This window comes from Aquarana catesbeiana, linkage group LG05 (genome assembly GCF_042186555.1).
Source record: "Aquarana catesbeiana isolate 2022-GZ linkage group LG05, ASM4218655v1, whole genome shotgun sequence".
NCBI classification, from domain to species: domain Eukaryota; kingdom Metazoa; phylum Chordata; class Amphibia; order Anura; family Ranidae; genus Aquarana; species Aquarana catesbeiana.
The window spans coordinates 87,349,804-87,368,758 of NC_133328.1; the positions used below are offsets into that span (position 1 = coordinate 87,349,804).

The 18,955-nt window shown below is 41.1% G+C and overlaps 1 protein-coding gene across 1 annotated transcript in view; it reads left to right on the top strand.

Annotated features, from left to right (window-relative positions):
• LMBR1 (limb development membrane protein 1) overlaps window positions 1-18,955 on the top strand; it is a 251,126-nt gene that overhangs the window by 206,840 nt on the left and 25,331 nt on the right. Inside the window, exons 10-13 of the mRNA XM_073629939.1 lie at window positions 3,475-3,555; window positions 4,955-5,031; window positions 5,131-5,208; window positions 12,030-12,103. Coding sequence (XP_073486040.1) covers window positions 3,475-3,555; window positions 4,955-5,031; window positions 5,131-5,208; window positions 12,030-12,103 — 310 coding nt within the window. The remainder of the gene's footprint in view (window positions 1-3,474; window positions 3,556-4,954; window positions 5,032-5,130; window positions 5,209-12,029; window positions 12,104-18,955) is intronic.

Here is an 18,955-nt window from a genome sequence, read left to right on the forward strand (position 1 = left end):
AGTGTTGTGGTCTGAGAATTTTTTGTATTGTTAGCAAACGTAGTATAAGCTTGAATCCCTCTTTTAACTTGTTCTGAAAATGATTCCAACTTAGTGCTGTAAAACATCAGGAATGTTGGTGCTTATCTGGTACACAAACAAATCCCTGACACTTTGCCTTTTGATTAACCCCGGCACATTCCTTCATATCTAATTACACTCAAATTATACATAGGAAGTTTCAGAAGAGTTGTGTAGCAAAATGTATAATTATGTGCCATCTTGCCCTGCATCCAGAAGTTGGCTTTCAGGTCACTAGCACAATCGAGCATTCCGATTTGTCAATACAACTCTCCCAAAAAAATAAGATTGGAGAGGGGAGCCTTCTAGCATCTTAAATTTCACATACAGCATCAGGTTTTCAATGAAAAGAATAAAGCAAGGCTTTTTTTTTATTAAATTAAAAAAAAAATGCCCACAGCTATTAGTTTTCCAAAATCCACAGAGACGGGTGGGGCAGGATCAAAAATCTGTATTTGATCAAAGTTATTGGGTTAGACGGTATCTTTGCAAACTTAACAAAGATGAAAGGTGCTGTTTTTATTGCATGCTAGTAACAGTGTAATTTCAAACTAATTGGTATAGAGATGCCAATCACCTGCAGGGAATGCAAATAGATACTCTTACAATTTCCTTTGAGGTACTAAAACCCAGTGTTGGGACTGGAAGAAAAACAGAATAATACAGTTAAATTGACCTTAAATGAGCTGCTTTGTGGTTTGCGCAGAGAATCCTTCACTCTATAGAACTAGTCCATACAAGTCTTGTCTACCATCTTGATCTGTTGGCTAGACTATTATGACACAGAGCAGTAGGCACTTCTTTGAGACATGGAACAACTACGGTGCACCTGTGCCAATTTGGACACTGAGATTTGACTTCCTTGTGGAAAAAAAAAATCTGAACTAAAAATACAAGATAAGACACTTTTGTGTGCAGCGTTTTTCAAACTTTAGCCATGCATGTTTCACCATTACAGCCTTTCCAGTCCTACAGCAACCAACACTGTTTAAACATTTTGCTAGCTGTACTGACAGGTACCGCACAGACAGGCTGACATAAACTCACATTTCCATGAATGTATTCCTCTGGGAGATAAGACTCCATTCACAAAACTGCCTAAAAGGATAATAATACTGGTGCCAGATCTGCAAATTAAAGTCACATTGACAAAAACATAAAGATTTGTATCCTTTATTCTTGCTTCCTCAAGGTTACTCATGTATTCTTGGTATCAAAGGTGTGAACTGCACTTAGGTGAACCAAAAAAGAATATTTCTAGATGGAAAAAAATGCAAGCACACTATGTGATATCACCATAGTCACAACATTTGTAGAGAGAATATGCTGTACTAATTCCAACACTGAAAATTAGGTGAAGAGTAATTCTGCTAATACAAAGAAAAACCCACAAAAATGCAGGCGATCTTCATATGACAACTAAAAAACAAATATAGAAAGTCCAAATGTGAAATATGAAAGACCAAAAAAGGTGGAAAGATGATCACATACACTGACATAAACAGCTAGAAGATGGGGAAATCTCAAAGAAAGCTGAAAGATCCTCTCAGCTAACACCATGCACGCTTACCAGATAGCCATGACCTTCTAATTACAGAGAGGTCAAAATACTTCTCAATTAAAAAGCATCATAGGAATCTTCTCAAATGAAGTCATGAGAGGGTTAAGTGGACTCCAACCATCACAGAAAGTACATTAATGAAACTCCAATAGATCATACATCCATCCATGTGTATTCAAACCAAAAATAAAAGCAAAGAGCTCCTCATAGTGTATACCAATAAAAATGTATTCTTTATTTTAAAAGGTAAAACAGATTTTAAAGAGCTTGCAAACAATTTCCGGACAGTGAAACAAAATGGCTTCACGTGCACTTTTGCGATGATTTCACAGAGCCTGTTGTGACATCATCGTGAAACCCACAATTTCAAGCTGTTTATGTCAGTGGATGTGGTCATTATTCTGGACTTTCGTATTTCACATTTGGACTTTCTGTATTTGTTTTTTTGTTGTCATATGGTTATCATGTATATTTTTGTGGGGGTTTTCTTTGTACTCACGTATTCTCCCTAATATGCATACTAAGATGGCCCACGAGCTCCCCCCTATGTGGGCCTCGGAGAAGAGATTACATTTTTATCTACATACATTACTGCATCCAGTGAGTATTGGTGTCTGCATACTATTTTGACCATGGAGTACATGGCCCTGTAGGCACCTGGCTCAACAAAACACAATTTAAAAATCAAAGGATGCGGGTAGAAAATTATCAGGGGAACAGTAACTGCATTGTATTAGATGCAGTCACTGTTTAGGTATGCAGGCAGCCTTGAGTGTCGAGGCTGTCTGTATATAACAGCCAGCTGTGAAAATTCCTCCATCCACAGCAATTATGTCTTTGATTTTCTCTTGTTCAGCCAGAGAAATCATTGTTTGTATGGCTAGGCTAAGGAGACGCACTTTTTTCAGGTGCTGATAGCGATGAAGGATTTTCTTATTTAGATATTTCTAGAAAAACAGCTATTTGTTCCCAAAAAGGAAAGGTATGACTGCAAAAAAGAATGATAAAATGGGTTCAATATATATATGTGTTTTTCTTTTCTCCTCAACAAAATGGATTATCATTTAAAAGATATATTTGAGCCATTCAGTTTGCAGATGCACGGTGCTGTTAGACATGTGTTTGGCAAAAGAAACACATTACTCTGGTTTAGGCCTGCCTCACAATGAGAATGCAGACAGTGTGTGTTTGTGAGCGTGCATCCATCTCTGTGTCCCTGTCTAACTTGGATGTGCGGCTGTGTCCGTACACTACTGGGTTTCCATTCACTAACATAGGCTGCCCTGCACACGGCTCCAGACATGTAAACAGATGCCTCATTCACATACTTTGGGCCTCTGTACTTGTGTGACTGAGGCCTTTAGCTGTTGGACCAAACTCCAGAGAATACCCTTTAGTTAAGCACCCCAGATATACAGTATGTGCAGTGGATCGCTGTACAGTGCAAATTGTTTTATAGAGCTTTTTCTGAGCTTATGACTGGTCAACATTTAGCATCTTTGGAATAGATGAAAAGTCCACTCTGGGCATGACACAGAGTCATTGTATTGTGACAGTGGGACTCTGCTTTCAGAACACACTGATCAGCAGCTGCAGTCGCTGATCAGCAAACATTTTCCAGAGTGTGAGTTCGATAGAAGTCAAGCTAACAATCGACTTCCGTTGAACAAGAAGCGCCACACACAGACCGAAATTCAGCCAGTTCCTGCTAAACCATCTGAATTTTGATCTGTGTATGCTCAGCTTAAGATGTTATAATAGCCTGGTAAGTGGGCAATCAACTTGGTAAGCAAATTTAACTTGCCCTTATTGTTGTAGCATGTGTATTTACGTATACATATCTGTTTTAACAGGAGGAACTTCTTCATTAGAGAACCACACAAAGAAGATTGAGAATGATCTTATGAATGCGAAGAACATGAAGTCGAAACTTGGTGGGTTTATGGGCACTGTGGCAGTATACAGTCTGCCGATAGCCAGGCATACCAGGATGCTAGCTGTTATTCTCCTTCAGTGCTGTTCAGTTTTACAAGAGAGAAGGGTGAAGAAACCCTTGGCTTCTGATCAGTAATGGATGGACATTCAGACATCTATGAATGATCAGGGGGAATTAAAACCGTAAAACAGCAACCCAATGATGTAAGACCTTAAAGTTAAGTCTTGTTTTTTATTTAAAAAAATAACAAACATGTTTTACTTGCCTGCTCTGTGCAGTGGTTTTGCACAGAGCAGCCCAAATCCTCCTCTTCTCGGGTCCCACGCCAGAGCTCCTGGCCCCTCCCTCCTGCCAGGTGCCCCCACAGTAAGCAGCTTGCTGTGGGGGCACTCAAGCAGGCATGCTGGTACCGAGCGGCAGCTCTGTGTCCATTCACACACGGAATGCAATATCTGCTGTATGTTTATCATGTGACCACAGAAGAAATAGAGCCTTGGACGCTTTTGAGCAATCTTTGGTGTGCTGATCACATTTTCTTCACTTTGTTCGTTAACACACGGAGCTGCGGCTCGGCCCTGCCCCCTTCGTCTTCTGATTGGCTCGCTGGCTGTGATTAACAAAAGCCAATCAGGAGTGCGAGTCCCTGGAGAGGCAAGGCTCTCCTGGACATCGCTGGATAGAGGGGGGGGGGGCACTGCTGCCCACAGAAGGTTCAGAAGGTTTTTTTTTTAACCTTCATGCATAGGTAACCTTGTGCCTTTACAACCACTTTAATTATGTCAAACAATTAACTGAAAGCCAATCTCTTGACAGGATGGAGATTTGTAGCTGGTCAGTGATGGTCGATGTTTTCCTGGAATAATGAATACCTACCTCAAGTGGTAGAGGGATCTCTGTACTGCTGCTGCTCACTGTGTTTAGCAGACTGAATTCTGACCTTCTAAATACAGTGGTTCCAATAGAGTACCATTGTAATTTACATGGACATACAAGTACACCAGATTTTATCAGGAGGTGGTGCTGCAGGTTGCATGTGGAACTACAGCTTTAGCTTAGAGTGAAACTCACTACAATCAAAAGAGGGGTGTGGAATACCTGTGAGCTTTCTGTTTTTTACTTGGATGGTATAACACAGTGGGGATTATGTACTAAAACTGGAGAGTGCGAAATCTGGTGCAGTTCTGCATAGAAACCAATCAGCTTCCAGGTTTTTTTGTCAAAGCTTAATTGAACAAGCTGAAGTTAAAAGCTGAGAATGGCTACTATGCACAGCTGCGCCAGATTTTGAGTGCGCCAGCTTTGGTCAATATCCCCCTAGTGAAACTTTTCTTTAGATCTCTTAAATAATTGTATTGTTCTCATGCTTTCCTACTTTGCTTTTGCTTTGTTTTTAAAAGAAAGACGCAAGAATGCCTCTGCCTGGGAGAGAAATCTAGTCTACCCAGCTGTAATGATACTACTTCTCACCGTAACGGTAATATATAACGGTTATGTGCTTCCATTTTTGGCAGTGAACATTTGTTGTTTTTTCAAAAAATTCCCTCTTTGACGGTTTCATCTTGAATTGTTTCAGTCCTTTTCCGTGATTCTTGTCTCCTGCAACATTCTGAGATTACTGGTGGACGAAACAGCAATGCCAAAAGGTTCAAAGGTATAGTGCACAGTGATGTTATATTAATATATAGATTATAATTGGTTTTATTGGTAAGCACAGTAGAATGCCCCTCCAAGCTCTCAAGCAAATGAATAGGTCTCCACGCATTTTTGAAAGCAGACCTGTATTCATAATATACTTGGAAAATTGCAACTTGTAATGCATAGTAGGTACCTCCCATTTGTGACGGGTGGTTTGCAGAGCTCAGTACCACATTAGCTGGTCATTCTTTGCATAATAAAGTGTCACCAGGTTTTATGGCTTCCAGAAAAAGAGAAGAGCTGACCTGGAAATGCCTGCTATAAAGTGGCAATTTATGAATGGATGTTATGACAATGGGTACATTAGCTTTGTGTGGTTTGATGATCTATACATGCGACCTTATACATGCACTCTGTAATGGTTATGGTAACTACAGGCTGTACTCTGTGGGGTAGAGAAACGCCAGTGCACTGAACTTCCCAGTGAATAGCTATCTGATCATTGGAGGACAGGCCAGAAAACCGATCACGCTGGGATGGATATGCTCTCATGCGAGCATATATGCTCTCAAGAGAGCAATACAAACACGAACAGAAAGCTTAACATAAGTACATGGTACAGCTGGAACATATCAGAAATATAAAATGGTGCAGTAACCTATTTAAATAATCTGCTGGTAATAATTTGCATCTCCTGGTTTTGAAACTTGGTGCTTCTGTTGTTTCAGCATCTATGCATGCACTGACATGGGTCAGGGGACAGGGGTCTCCAAACTTTCTGAACAAAGGGCCAGTGTACTGTCCTTCAGAATTTGGGATGGCCTGACTGTGGCAGTAGGCGTAGACAATGTCCTGGGGTCACTGGGAATAAAGCGTGCCCCATCTTTGGTATTAGGGGGAAGATTAGTGTCTCATATCAGTGGAAGGAATAGTGACCCATTGTTGGTGTCAGTGGAAGGAATAATGCCCCAAGGGGCAGATAAGGGCAAGCAAAGGGCCACATCCGGCCCCAAGGCTGCAGTTTGGAGAGCACTGATCTATAGCATCAGTCCACCTTGGGAGTTTAATGTAGTTTGGGATAGACTGAGGGAGGTTTAAAAATTATTTTTCTTCTGGGGGGAGATTTCCCTTCACTTTCTGTCCCAGTCATTTAACAGGAAATCTCTCTAAAGAATTTTTGGCTACACTGTATGATGTGTAGAAACCCACCAGACTACCATGTTTATGGATTTGCACCTCTATGAATAAATATGCCTTTTGTATGTCTACGAATGTTTAATTGGGAAAATGACCAGTTTTTTTTTTTTTTTTTTTAAATCTTTTTTATTGAGTTTTCATTTCATTCAAAACAGAACTAGCCCACGCAGGGGCCAAACATTGTTTGCCCACGCAGGGGCAATTCTCATTTCACAGTAACATGTCTTAACATTGATACTATGTTCAACTTAACACAAACAACTAAAACTACTACCCCAAGGTGGGGAGAGGCTCCAGCTCAGGGGAGATCTGTGCGCAAACTGGGGTTAGCAGGATACTTAAATGAAAGATTAGCTGGGCTCATTCACTGGAAATGTAGTTTTAAGCTAGGTCTTTCTTTCTTCTTCACTCGCTGTGGTGTCATCATGTAACCAACAAAAATGTGAAAAAACTCTCCGGGCTGGTGTGAGCAATGCCAACACAACGGAGAGTATGCCGCCGACATCCTATGGAGCCTGTGGGGTGTGTAGTGAGCTCTGTGCAGAATTTTGTACTGGACCAGTTTATCTCTTTCTGAAACTAGATGGGATAAGGGAAAGTCCCAAATCTCTCTCCAGTCCTCATCATCCAGTTCCGGGATGTCCCCCACCCATTTCCTGCGGAGGGAGGACAGTTCGGGACCGGCAGCAAAGAGCAGGGACCCATAAAGCTGGGACGTGGATTTCTCCAAGTCCTTCACCCGAAGGGTAGATTCAAGCTCTGAGTATAATAACTCAACTGGCTGGCCCAGGAACTGACACCTATAGGCATGCGCAATCTGAAGATATCTAAAATATGCATGTGCTGGTACGTTCAATTTGGTGCGTAGCATGTGAAAAGGGGACAGCTCTTTATTTGTGATAATGTGTTCCAGTTTCACTGTTTTATACTTAGCCCAGGCCTGCAGATCTGGTATGGTGTTGAATTGCGAAAGGTTAGGGTTCAGCCAGAGTTGGTGGTATGCATGGAAGGAGTAAGGTGATGTGGGGTTTTAGTTCCCCTGAACAATGGCCCCTGCAAGGCCTCCAGAGACCCCACTATAGCTGCCTCCAGCACCGTTGCAGAGTTGGTCAAGTCTGGCTGTAGCCACCAATGGGCGGTCACAAGCTGGGTGGCCAAATAATAAGAGCCAACCCCCCATTGTCCACAGGTCTGGTCAGAGTGCTATATTTGAATCTAGGCGGTTTGGGCCCCCAAATAAAGGAGGTGAAAAGTCGTTTAATGGAATTGAAGAATGTCTTAGTCAACAATTGTGGGGAGTTTCTAAAAATGTATGTAAGTTTAGGAAGGACTTTCATTTTAGCAGGTTGATGCGTCCAATGAGGGAAAGGGGTAGGTTGCTCCATGCTTTCAGTTTGACCCTTACTCCAGCCAACACAGGGTCCAGATTGAGCCGCACAAAGTCCCCTCTCTGTTTGGTGATGACTATACCCAAATAGGTAAAATGGTCAACCCATTGCAGCGGGAGAGAGGGGGGTGAGTAGGATCTAGCCTCCTCATCCACTGGGAAGAGCTGGGATTTGTGCCAATTCACTCTCAGACCAGTGAAGGTATCCATGATTTTGAGAGCACCCTGCAGAGAGGCCCCAGCATCATTTAGAAAAAGGAGCAGATCTTCTGCATAGAGAGCCACTCTCTCCTCCAACCATCCCACCCTGAGACCACGGACCTCAGCCGAGCATCGGAGAGCCTCGGCAATGGGCTCCATGGCCAGGGCGAAGAGGGCCGGGGAGAGAGGGCATCCCTGTCTGGTGCTCCTCTGCAGGGGAAACGGAGCAGGCAAGGATCCATTCAGCCTAATGCGTGCCAAGGAGCCAGTGTATAACATACGTATCCAATCAATGAATTTTAATGGGAATCCCATTCTTCGCAACATCTCCCAGAGATACACCCACTCCACCGTATCAAATGCCTTTTCCATATCTAGGGTGGCAATAGTTCTAGTACCCTGGTTGGTGTGCGGGGCATGGATATTCGCAAATAATCTGCGTATATTGATGTCCGTGGACCTACCGGGCATAAAGCCCATTTGATCAGAGTCAACAAGGGATTTTATAACTTTATTTAGTCTAGTGGCCAGTACTTTAGTAAGTATCTGCAGATTGCAATTAAGAAGTGCGATTGGTCTGTAGCAGGCGCACAACTTAGGGTCCTTATTGGGCTTTGGGATAAAAATGATGTGTGCTTCTTTCATAGAGGGAGGCAGAAAACCCGTTTGGCAAAGCTGTTTCAAACCTGTTTACAATCTAGGGGCAAGCAATTCAGTGTGGGCTCTATAGTATTCCAGGGGCAGGCCATCCGGCCCTGGGGCTTTACCTGCCGGGAAAGACTATATGGCAAGAGTAATTTCCTCTGTGGTTATTTCTGAGATTAGGAGGTTCCTTTCAGTGTTGGATAGCCATCCCAGTGCCAGGGTGTCCAGCATAGAAATCATAGGTGCAGGGTCAAAATTTCCCGGCAGTGAAGAGACGTACAGTGTGGTGTAGAACGTGGTTAATTCAGCTAGGATGTCCTCCTGCGTGGTGGTCGATGCGCCACCAGGCGTGAGGATTATAGAGATAACCGCGAGGGGTCTATATTACTGTGCTAATAGCGCCAGTAGCCTGATATTTTTGTCTCCGTGTTCAAAATACTCCTGTCTACTAGATTGTATGCCAATCCTAGTGGTTTCAGAGACCTGAAGATGCAATTCTCTGCTAAGCGAGGAGAGATGTTCAAAGTTCGGGACTGTAGCCGAGGCCGAGTATTGGTCCAAGGCCTCATCAACCCTGCGCTGTAGTTCAGAGACCCTGTCCCCAAGCTCCGCCTTCATCACAGCCACAGCCGAAATATACTACCCCCTGCTGTGAGCCTTGAAGGCGTCCCAAATCATCTCTAGAGAAGCCGACTCCGCATTTTGTGCCCAATACTCCTGAAGCTGAGGGGAAACTCTGTCATGGAATGGCTCGTTATTGATCCAGTGGGGTTGTAGCCTCCAAAGTGCTCGGTTACGCGACCTGGTGGTTCTAATGGTCAATTTGAGTGGGTTATGGTCAGAGAGGCCTGAGGGGAGAGGAAAATGACCAGTTTAACGCAATGCCTAGATAATGGATGGAATTGAGTTTTGTTAGTTTGTAAAACAATTCTTTTTTTTTTCTTTATATGATGTATAAAAAAGTTGACTGGCTTTGCTTTTGTCAAAGCCTGCACAGGTGTAACAAGCAGTTTTTAATGAAACAAGTTGTTGTCTGCCTTTACATATTTTGGCATGAGTGGTACATTCTCCTTTAGAACCTGTCCTAGATTTTTTTTTATGATGATACCTGTACAATGGCTGTGGTAGATGTCTGTGAGCCAGAGAACCTGGATGGAGGCCAGTGCTCTGATCTCATCGTGTGTAGGAATTGATTTATGCTAAAGAAGAATCATTAAGCAATTCTTACAGCATAATAATGTGTCTGGCCTGACTGGATGTACTGTTTTCTTTTCTTTTTTTTCTTTTCTTTTTTTTTTTTTTTTTTTAAGCATGTCCTAACTTTTATGCTATGTAAACATTAACCCCCTTCACGATCAGCTTTTTAAAATTTACAAAAAAATACATTGCAATCACTTTGAGACAGATAAAGGCCAGAAAAGTAAAAACTACAGTTGATTGGCCTGCGCTTCCTTGAAGATGTGAAGCTCCAAGTTTAGGTACCAGTGAAAGATATACTTTGCATACAGTCCTTAAAGTGGTCCTAAATTTAAAAGTTTTTTTAATGCATTCTCTGTCCCCCCAAACCATTGCATTGTTGTCCTCCAAACCCCCCCTCCCCCAATCCCTAAACACTTACCTGCCTCCTCTCCCAATCCAGCGCTGTCCTGGCTGCAGCTCTGCTCTCCCCTCTACCTTGTCTCATAGGAGACGCAGACAGCAGCGGTCGTCAGTCAAACTCCTGTGAGGAGTGAGAGGGGATGAGTCTTACTGGCGCTGTGTGTGTCTGTGGATGCACACAGCCCAGATTGGGAGCGCACTGACACGGGTGCCCCCTCAGTTCCCGCCTTTCTGAGGGGGCACCCTCAGGAAAGAGGTGCGGAGAATGCCAGCTGGGGACTCCAGAAGAGGAGGTAAGGGACCACTGCGTGCAATACCATTGCACAGAGCAATAGGCGTAACTTCTTTTTTAGTTTTATTTAAAAAAAAAAATATCCCTTACAGTCACATTAAAACTCCTGTCTAAGCACCTTTTTAGAATCATAACCACACATTAAACATAAAGTTCAACTACAGGCAAACAGCCACATATACGTGAACTGTTTTACGTGCAAAAGGATTTACACTTCTGTTCAGCTAATCTTGTGATCCAGGGTGCCAGACAGCACTGTTGGGTCTTAGATCCCCTGCTGGACATCACTGTCAGGGTTTGGATCCCCTGCCAGACAGCTCTGTCGGGATTTGGATACCCTGCTGGACAGCACTGTTGGGTCTTGGACCTCCTTGCACATTACAATGTATATTGTAGTTATATGGACCTACTTTATGCTGTGATTAAGCAAAGAATTTCCTTCAGCACTTTGTTCAAGCTGTCCCTGTGCTACCCCCCCCCCACAATTTCCTATATGCATGTTCATAGACAGCAGTGTGCAGTGCTGCCATTTCTCACAGTATTTCTGTGCTGTGGTTTAAAAGAGTTTCATGCTTAGACAGATTTGGATACCTTTGTTAAGCTGGCCATACATTAGTTGAATTTTGTTTGAATTTTTCATTTTAAGGACATTCAAATTCTACTGCAGTGATAAAAAAATTCAAAGGAGCAGGATGGAAAATTTTTCTCGGAACAAACAAATTTAATTCACGAGAGTCCATTATCGCCAAAATCGAATGTTAAAAGCAAAGTTTTAAAATCCTTTTAAATGATGTTTGTAAATGCATCATTGTAAAATTTTATATGAATGTTCGTAAGAAATTCTACTAGCGCATGGCCAGTTGAGTCCTTTGAAAACCACATTTAATTTTTATTTTACCTGATTAAAAAATACCAGAATCTTAATGATCTAGTGTTCAGCCTTAACATTTTGCAATTCCAACCTTGTGTGTATCCAATATTTTGTTGACTCATGATCACAAATGAATGTGCTAAAATTTATATCTGGCTTTAGCAATATTACATTATATGATCACCTTCTTTCCTCTTGTCACCTTTAAGTTTTTAATGTTAACATAATTGAAAGAAGAACACAAAACAAACCGGTAAAAGCAATCATGCATGTTCAGTAGAAAAAATGTTTTTGTATTTAAACATTTTAAAAATATGTTGTGTTTTCAAGTCAGGTGAATATGAAATATTGCATATTATATTTTGTTTAGCCAGCAGGAGAGAGTGCCGGGCTCCTTTAAATTTGTTATCCCCTTTCTCCTTACTGCCTGTTGTAAAAAAATAATAATCTGTTTTTTACAAGCAAACAAGGTGGAGTTCTGCTTTTACAAATAGAAATACTCTCGAGTTGCATGTATTAATGGTTTTGAAATACAACATACACTACTAATATAAGGGTTGAGAAATGTATTATTCCATTTTAATTTGGTTTATTTTTAAATAAGTGTTTCAGTTATTTTTAAACCTCTTATATTCTTTTCTTTAGGGTCCAGGCATCGGAAATGCATCACTGTTCACGTTTGGATTTGCTGGAGCTGTGTTAGAAATTATTCTGATTTTGTATCCTTTACATGCTAAGACTAACAATATGTAGGAAAATAACAAATATGTAAACCCAAATATTTATAGTGCCATGCAGTGGCGTAACTAGAGCCTTTAGGGTCCCCGTGCAAGAAACCATGAAGGGCCCCTGACCAGGGACCCTCCCTCCGAGCTCGTTGGCAGAATGTCAGGGCACGATCGCAAGTGCAACCTTTGTGACCCTAGTAGTTCCGCCACTGTTAGTATTTTTATTTTATTTTTTTACAATATTATTTTTTTAATTATTTTTTTTTATTTATATAATCTTTATTTTACACTTTTTTTTTTCAATTTACACAACAATTACACGTAATGTGATAATTTGGATATATCATTTTACAAACAATACATACATTGTCCAATTTATATCTCAAGAAGTTCTCCCAATAATTATATTATACCACATTGACACACCATTTAACCACATATTACTGTCTCACAAAAAAAAAAAAGCCAAGTTTTTACTTTTACTTTTCTCCTTCCTCCCCTCTCCTATCAAAATGGCTCCACCATATTACTCTAGATATAATTTGATAAATTTGCTGAGGTTCTAAACTCCTCCCATTTTTGCTATGTTTCCTGAATTTGATCCCTCTATCCCACTTCCGTCCCTATCATCACCTCCACTGACTGCATCTCGCTCATCTCGCACACCCACTCCTCTATTGAGGGAGCCGCTGTCTTCCTCCAGTTTCGAGCTATAACGGTTCGAGCCACTGTCAACATATGTCTTAGGATATCTCTTTTAATGAATTTCATGGATCCGGGGAGTATATGCATTCAAGCTTTTATATAATATATAGATAAGACATGAGCTGGTTTATGTTCGTGTAGTCATAATTTTTCAAATTCTGTTAATGGTCTATTTAATGTGGGTAAAGGTGTAGCGCTAATAAATAATGATAAAAAATTGATAAAAAGCATATAAACATAATCAATGCCACAAAAAATTGCAGTCCATCGTGAAAAATCCAAAGGAAGGGTAGAAGACAGAGGAACCGTCACCGACACCCAACACAACTGACTCTTACCGTCAGTGTATAGGACATACACATTGAGCAAATGCAGAAAAATTCACAACTTGTATTATTCGAATGGTCCACCAATAGAATCCTCTCTCATAGATCCACCAGAGACAGATAGCTGTTGTATAACAATCTCAGCTGGGAGATGGACTCCACAGGAACAACTCAACAGGCATATAAAAGAGGATGAAAGAACAGACTCATTGCGCAGACATCCAAAATTTCAACCATTTATTGCAAAAAAGAAAAGTTTAAACTCACATTTCACCATTAAAAAACGAGAATGAGCCAAAAAGGGAAGCGTCCAGTGCTTCCTACTATCAAGACTCCACTCCTCTACACACGATACGTCACTCGTCACAAACGTGCATCATCAGGGGTGTGTGGCTACAACGTGTGACACTGAGTTATATAGAGAGTGGGCTCAAGTGCCAGGCCGGATATTACATGCGATGATGCGAAGTAATCATCTCCCAGTCCATGAACCGCACTATAGCCAATTGCATGTGATCCACAGGGCGGAAGTGACGATCTCCCGACCTATGAACCACCTTCCAGAAGGTCTGCATGTCATCCACCAGACGGAAGTAACGAACTCCCATCCAATAAGCGACATCGCACCAGGACTGTAAGCAAAGGAGAAAAAGAAACACAAAAAAGAAGAAACTTTTATGAACCTAAAACTTTAGTTATGACACTCAGGTTCATTAAATAAAAACCAGAAAAAACTGTAAAAAAAGGGTGAAGAAAAATACTGTAAAAGAAAAATCTTTATCTGCATTATGCGCTCAGGTCAAAGGGAGTAAACACTTCTCCGAAACCGGAACGCAACCACCATACGAATGGTATTTAGAAAGAGCTCATAAAGCCCTCACAATATTCCAAATAAAAATTTAGAATCTGCAAATATTTCAAATAATATATAAAAAAATTTTAATAAAATAAACAAAAAATTGTTAACATGGGAAAATGGGATTATAAGTGCGTAAAGATATTAAGGAGTGGCGGCCCCTTGTGGCAATAAAACAGTATACAGGCACAATATATAGATCATAAAAAACAAGGATTTATCAAAAAAAATTATTTATAATTGAAAATGAAAAAAACTAAAATAAAAATGAATAAAAATAAAAGTAAAAAATAGAAAGTAAAAAATGAAAAATAAAAATAAAATAAAAAGTAAAAATAAAAAATAAAAAAGAATACATATAGCAAAAAAGGGGGGGGGGGGAAAGGGGAGAGGAAGGAAAAAGGGGGTGGAAAAAAGGGAAAAAAAAAGAAAAAACAATAACAGTGACCACCCTATAATGAAAATACAAAGGACGAGAACGCACATCAACACGCAACAGATAAATATCTAGGCATTGTTGATGAAAGCATTCACGTCCCACTCGACATTCATCCCATAAGGAGCATATGTCTGAGCCTGGTAGATCCACTTCGTCTCTAGACGTGAGACTTCCCTGACCATATGACTACCTCTCCAATGCCCACAAAATTTATCTATACCCAGAAAACTGGTACCTTCCAGGTTGCAATCATGCTTCAAAGCATAATGTTTGGAGAGGCTATGTTTTGGAAAGCCACGTCTGATATTAGCCACATGCTCACTAAATCTGACGTGGAGCATGCGCTTTGTCCGTCCAATATATTGCCTATCACATGGACACCTAATCACATAAACCACATATTTCGTGGTGCACGTGATAAACGGTTTTATAGCAAAAACCTCTTGAGTGGAGGTTGATTGGAAACTATCAGTTCTCCTGCTCCCATTAGTATTCAGCTTGCAGATGGGACATCTCCTGCATGGATAAAAAAAAACACCCATACTTTGACAAAAAGAAACCTTCCTTGGGTGAACGATTATATTTGGAGCCACCTGCAGCTTCAACGGGGGAACTCCCCGGTAAATGACCTGTGGTCGTTCCGGTAGAATAGAACTCAAGATCCGATCACCTTGTAAAACTTTCCAATGTCTTAGCAAGATTTTTTTAATTTCATGATGCTGGTTGGAATAGCCAGTAACAAAGGAGAATTTATAAGAATCATCCTGTACCTTTGGCTTAGCCACCAGCAAATCATCCGTAACCTTCGTTTGGGCCAGGTTGAATGCGACATCAAGTTGGCTCATAGTATAGCCCTTCTCAAGGAACCGTCCCCTGAGGATAGAGGCTTCCCTGTCAAAAACATCCAGATTGGTACAGTTCCACCTCAACCTCAAGAATTGGCTCTTGGGAATCAAGTCCAACCAGGCCTTATGATGACAGCTCTCGGTGTGAATAAAGCCATTGCGGTCCGTTTCTTGAAAATGGGTTGATGTTATTATCTGTCCTTCACTTACTCTGATATTAAGATCAAGGAAGTGTATCTCTACACTACTGGCTTCCTGGGACAAAATGATACCCCTATCATTATTATTTAAACTGATAATAAAATCATTAAGGGTTTCCAAACTTCCATCCCATAGGAGGAGGATGTCGTCTATATATCTTTTCCAGAGTACCAGCTCCGACCTGGACTCTTGATAGATGACATCCTCCTCCCACTTGGTCATAAAAAGGTTGGCCATGGTTGGCCAAATTTAGCCCCCATGGCCACCCCCTTATTCTGCAGGTAATAGGAGCCATTATGCCAGAAATAGTTATGCTCCATGGCATAATCAAGAAGCTTTAGAATAAATCATTTCTGTCGGACCTGGAGAGTGTCCTATTTAAGAAAATGCTCAACCGCTTCCCTTCCATGTTGATGAGAGATCACGGTATATAAGGAGGAAACATCCGCAGTAGCGAGTATATATGTATCCTTCCATTCAAAATGTAATAAATTGATCACTTGGGTAGAATCTCTCAAGTAAGAGGGGGTCTTAATAACCAGAGGTTGCAAAAGTGATCAATATATTTGCCCACCCTGGAAGTAACCGAATCGATGCCACTGACGATTGGCCTTCCAGGGGGGCAAACAGGATCCTTATGCACCTTTGGTAGATAATAAATGACTGGAACCCTCGGTGCTACCGGAATAAGGAAAGCCTTTTCATTTTTAGAGATAACCCTCTTTCGAAGGCCTTCTTCAACTAATAATACAAGTTCCTTCTTATAACTTGCAGTAGGATTACCTTTGAGGGGCAAATAGGTGCTACGATCTGACAATAATCTTGACATTTCAGCATTGTAAGCTTCTTTGTCAAGAATAACAACCCTCCCCCTTTATCAGCCGGACGCACCACTATGTCGTCCTGACCCTTAAGCATTTCCAATCCTTTTTTGAAAGTATATTCCCTCCTATTTTTCTTAATATGCAGTGATTGTAAATCCTTGCTGACCAGTTACTTGAAGACAGTAATGGCCGGTGCTACAGGGCCTGGTGGATTAGACAAGGAAGCATTTGACAATCTAGAATTTCTTATGTCCACTGAAGTTTCGATACTAGAGTGGTAGGGATTAGTTTTCATATGACGTTGGATACTGATTTTCCGAACAAACTTTTGGACATCAGTAAATGTCTCAAACTTGTTCAGAGCCCTAGAAGGAGCAAATTTGAGACCATGATTGAGAACATGTTTCTCTTCATTGGAAAGAGTGGCTTTACTAAGATTGAAAAGGCCTACATCCTTCAGACCCGCTTACTTTTTGTGCGGAGGTTTTTTTCCAATGGTCCGAAAAAACAAAATGGGTATAGACCCAAAAGGTGCTCCAGAGGAGGGAGGAGGGTCCGCACAAAAAAGGAAGTGGGTCTGAAGGATGTACTTTAACCATAAAATACCTCCCACACCAAAAAAAAAAAAAATTTCCCGTGCAAATATTTTCCATAATTTACGTGAAATTAACCCCCCCCCACACACACACACACACACACACTTTTTCTTTCCTTTTCCCTTCTTGAGTATACCCTACTCGGATTATAATCTGTGATCCATAATACAACTAATAATACATTAATCCCTTTTGCAAAATGTCATAACCTACCACATATCGCAATACCATCAATATAATACGTTACCAATATCGTAATATTAAAAAAAAAAAAAACAGAGAGAACCCCCCCCCCCCCTTTTAGTCATACCTTGTGAAGATTCATAAATATAATCCAAAATCAAATAAATAGTGACACATAAATCCCTTCTTCTATGTGAAGAAAAAAAAAAAAAAACACCCTTCCCACATGACTCAGTACTGTTGACGTTATACTTTAACCATAAAATACCTCCTGCTACCATAAGAAAAAAAAAAAAGCAAAGGAACGCTGCTTTTTGTCCTTTGTAGTAAGTTATGATCTAAAAGGGAAAACCCCATCTATATGGAATCTCCTTTTCTCTAAGAGCTTCCAGAAGGGGTTTCACAGCTTTTCTTAAAATTAGCGTATGTCTACATAAGTCCTGCAGCAGTATAAGTTGCACCACATCAAAATCTATAGTCTTTTGTATACGTGCCGCATAATCCTTTCTTTAATATGAAAAAAATCATCTCTGGATTTCATTGGGTCAGCATTTATAGGGCCCAATGTTCTATGTGCCCGATCAATCACTATTTCTGCTGTTTCTGGGCGTTTCAATGGGGTATTAAATATGCCTTGTAATATTGATATCAAATCTTCTGTACCCGTTGCTTCTGGGAGGCCTCTGACCCTTATATTATTTAGTCTACTGCGATTTTCAAGATCGTCAATGGTAGTAATTATAGATCTTAAATACTGGTCTTGTTCCAGGTTTTTCTCCTCATATAATGTTTTTTGTTTCATTCATCTTAACTTCTATAGCTTCCATCATACATTGTGTATCTGCCAGAGCTGTTTTCATTAATTGTAGTTCAGCTTTATATGAGGTTTCCAGTCTGTGAACGTATTTATCCATATCTTCTCTTGTCGGTAGAGATTGTATACAGGCCCGCATGTCCCAGGGACCCATTTCTGGTGTCTCTGCACACATTATGGGTTGTCGCATGGTTAAGGTGGGACTGATGGTTAATCCATCTATCACTGTCTCTGTACTGGGGGAAACCCGCATTCCCTTCAGATGCTATAGACATGTCTTGCTGACTTTGAGACTGGATTCTGGAAAAATTCTTTAATATCCGACTTTTGTGCGGATTGAGGTTTAGGGATATTTTTAGTTTTTACCCCCTGTAAATCCCCTTTTATTTTTCTGAATGTGAGTTCCTTTAGGAGGCATATTGCAGTCTCAATGACCTATATTAAAAAAAGGTTCTCGCCTCCGTCCTGGTAGTTCCAACTTCTGTTTTGTTTAGATAAGTAAAAATACCTGAATCTGTAATACGCGTTGTCCTTTTTTCAGGAGAGCATATTCAAAAAGTACCATGTGCTACTGCGTCATCTTCTTGGAACCCAGGTTTCCATGCACTGTTCCTTGTTTCTCTTTCCCAGGCACCGATTACCATCGACTAGAGACCTATATCCCGCCAGAGAAGCCCCACTGTGGGCTACACTTGTGGGCTCCAGCGGGCCCAGTGTGCGGCTCCATGTGTTCTGGGAGCGAAGCAGCCGTGTCTGCGGCATTCTTGTGTTCCCACTCTAAGGTCTTGCGATGCTTGTTCGGAGTCTCGAGATATCGGTAAAAGTGAAGGATCTGTTATGCCGCCCACTTTAGCACTGTAACGAAATTGCCTCCATATTCTCCATGCTCTGCCATCGAGATGAAACCACCCCTCACCCGAGCACTTACCTGCAACTTTGGGTAGGGATACGTCTAGGTACTGAGGGGTGGATTATAGAGGTTTAGCCGCAGTTGCATGCCTAGGCTCTGAGGAGCTACCTCATCACGCGGCCATCTTGGCCGATCCCTCCGCCC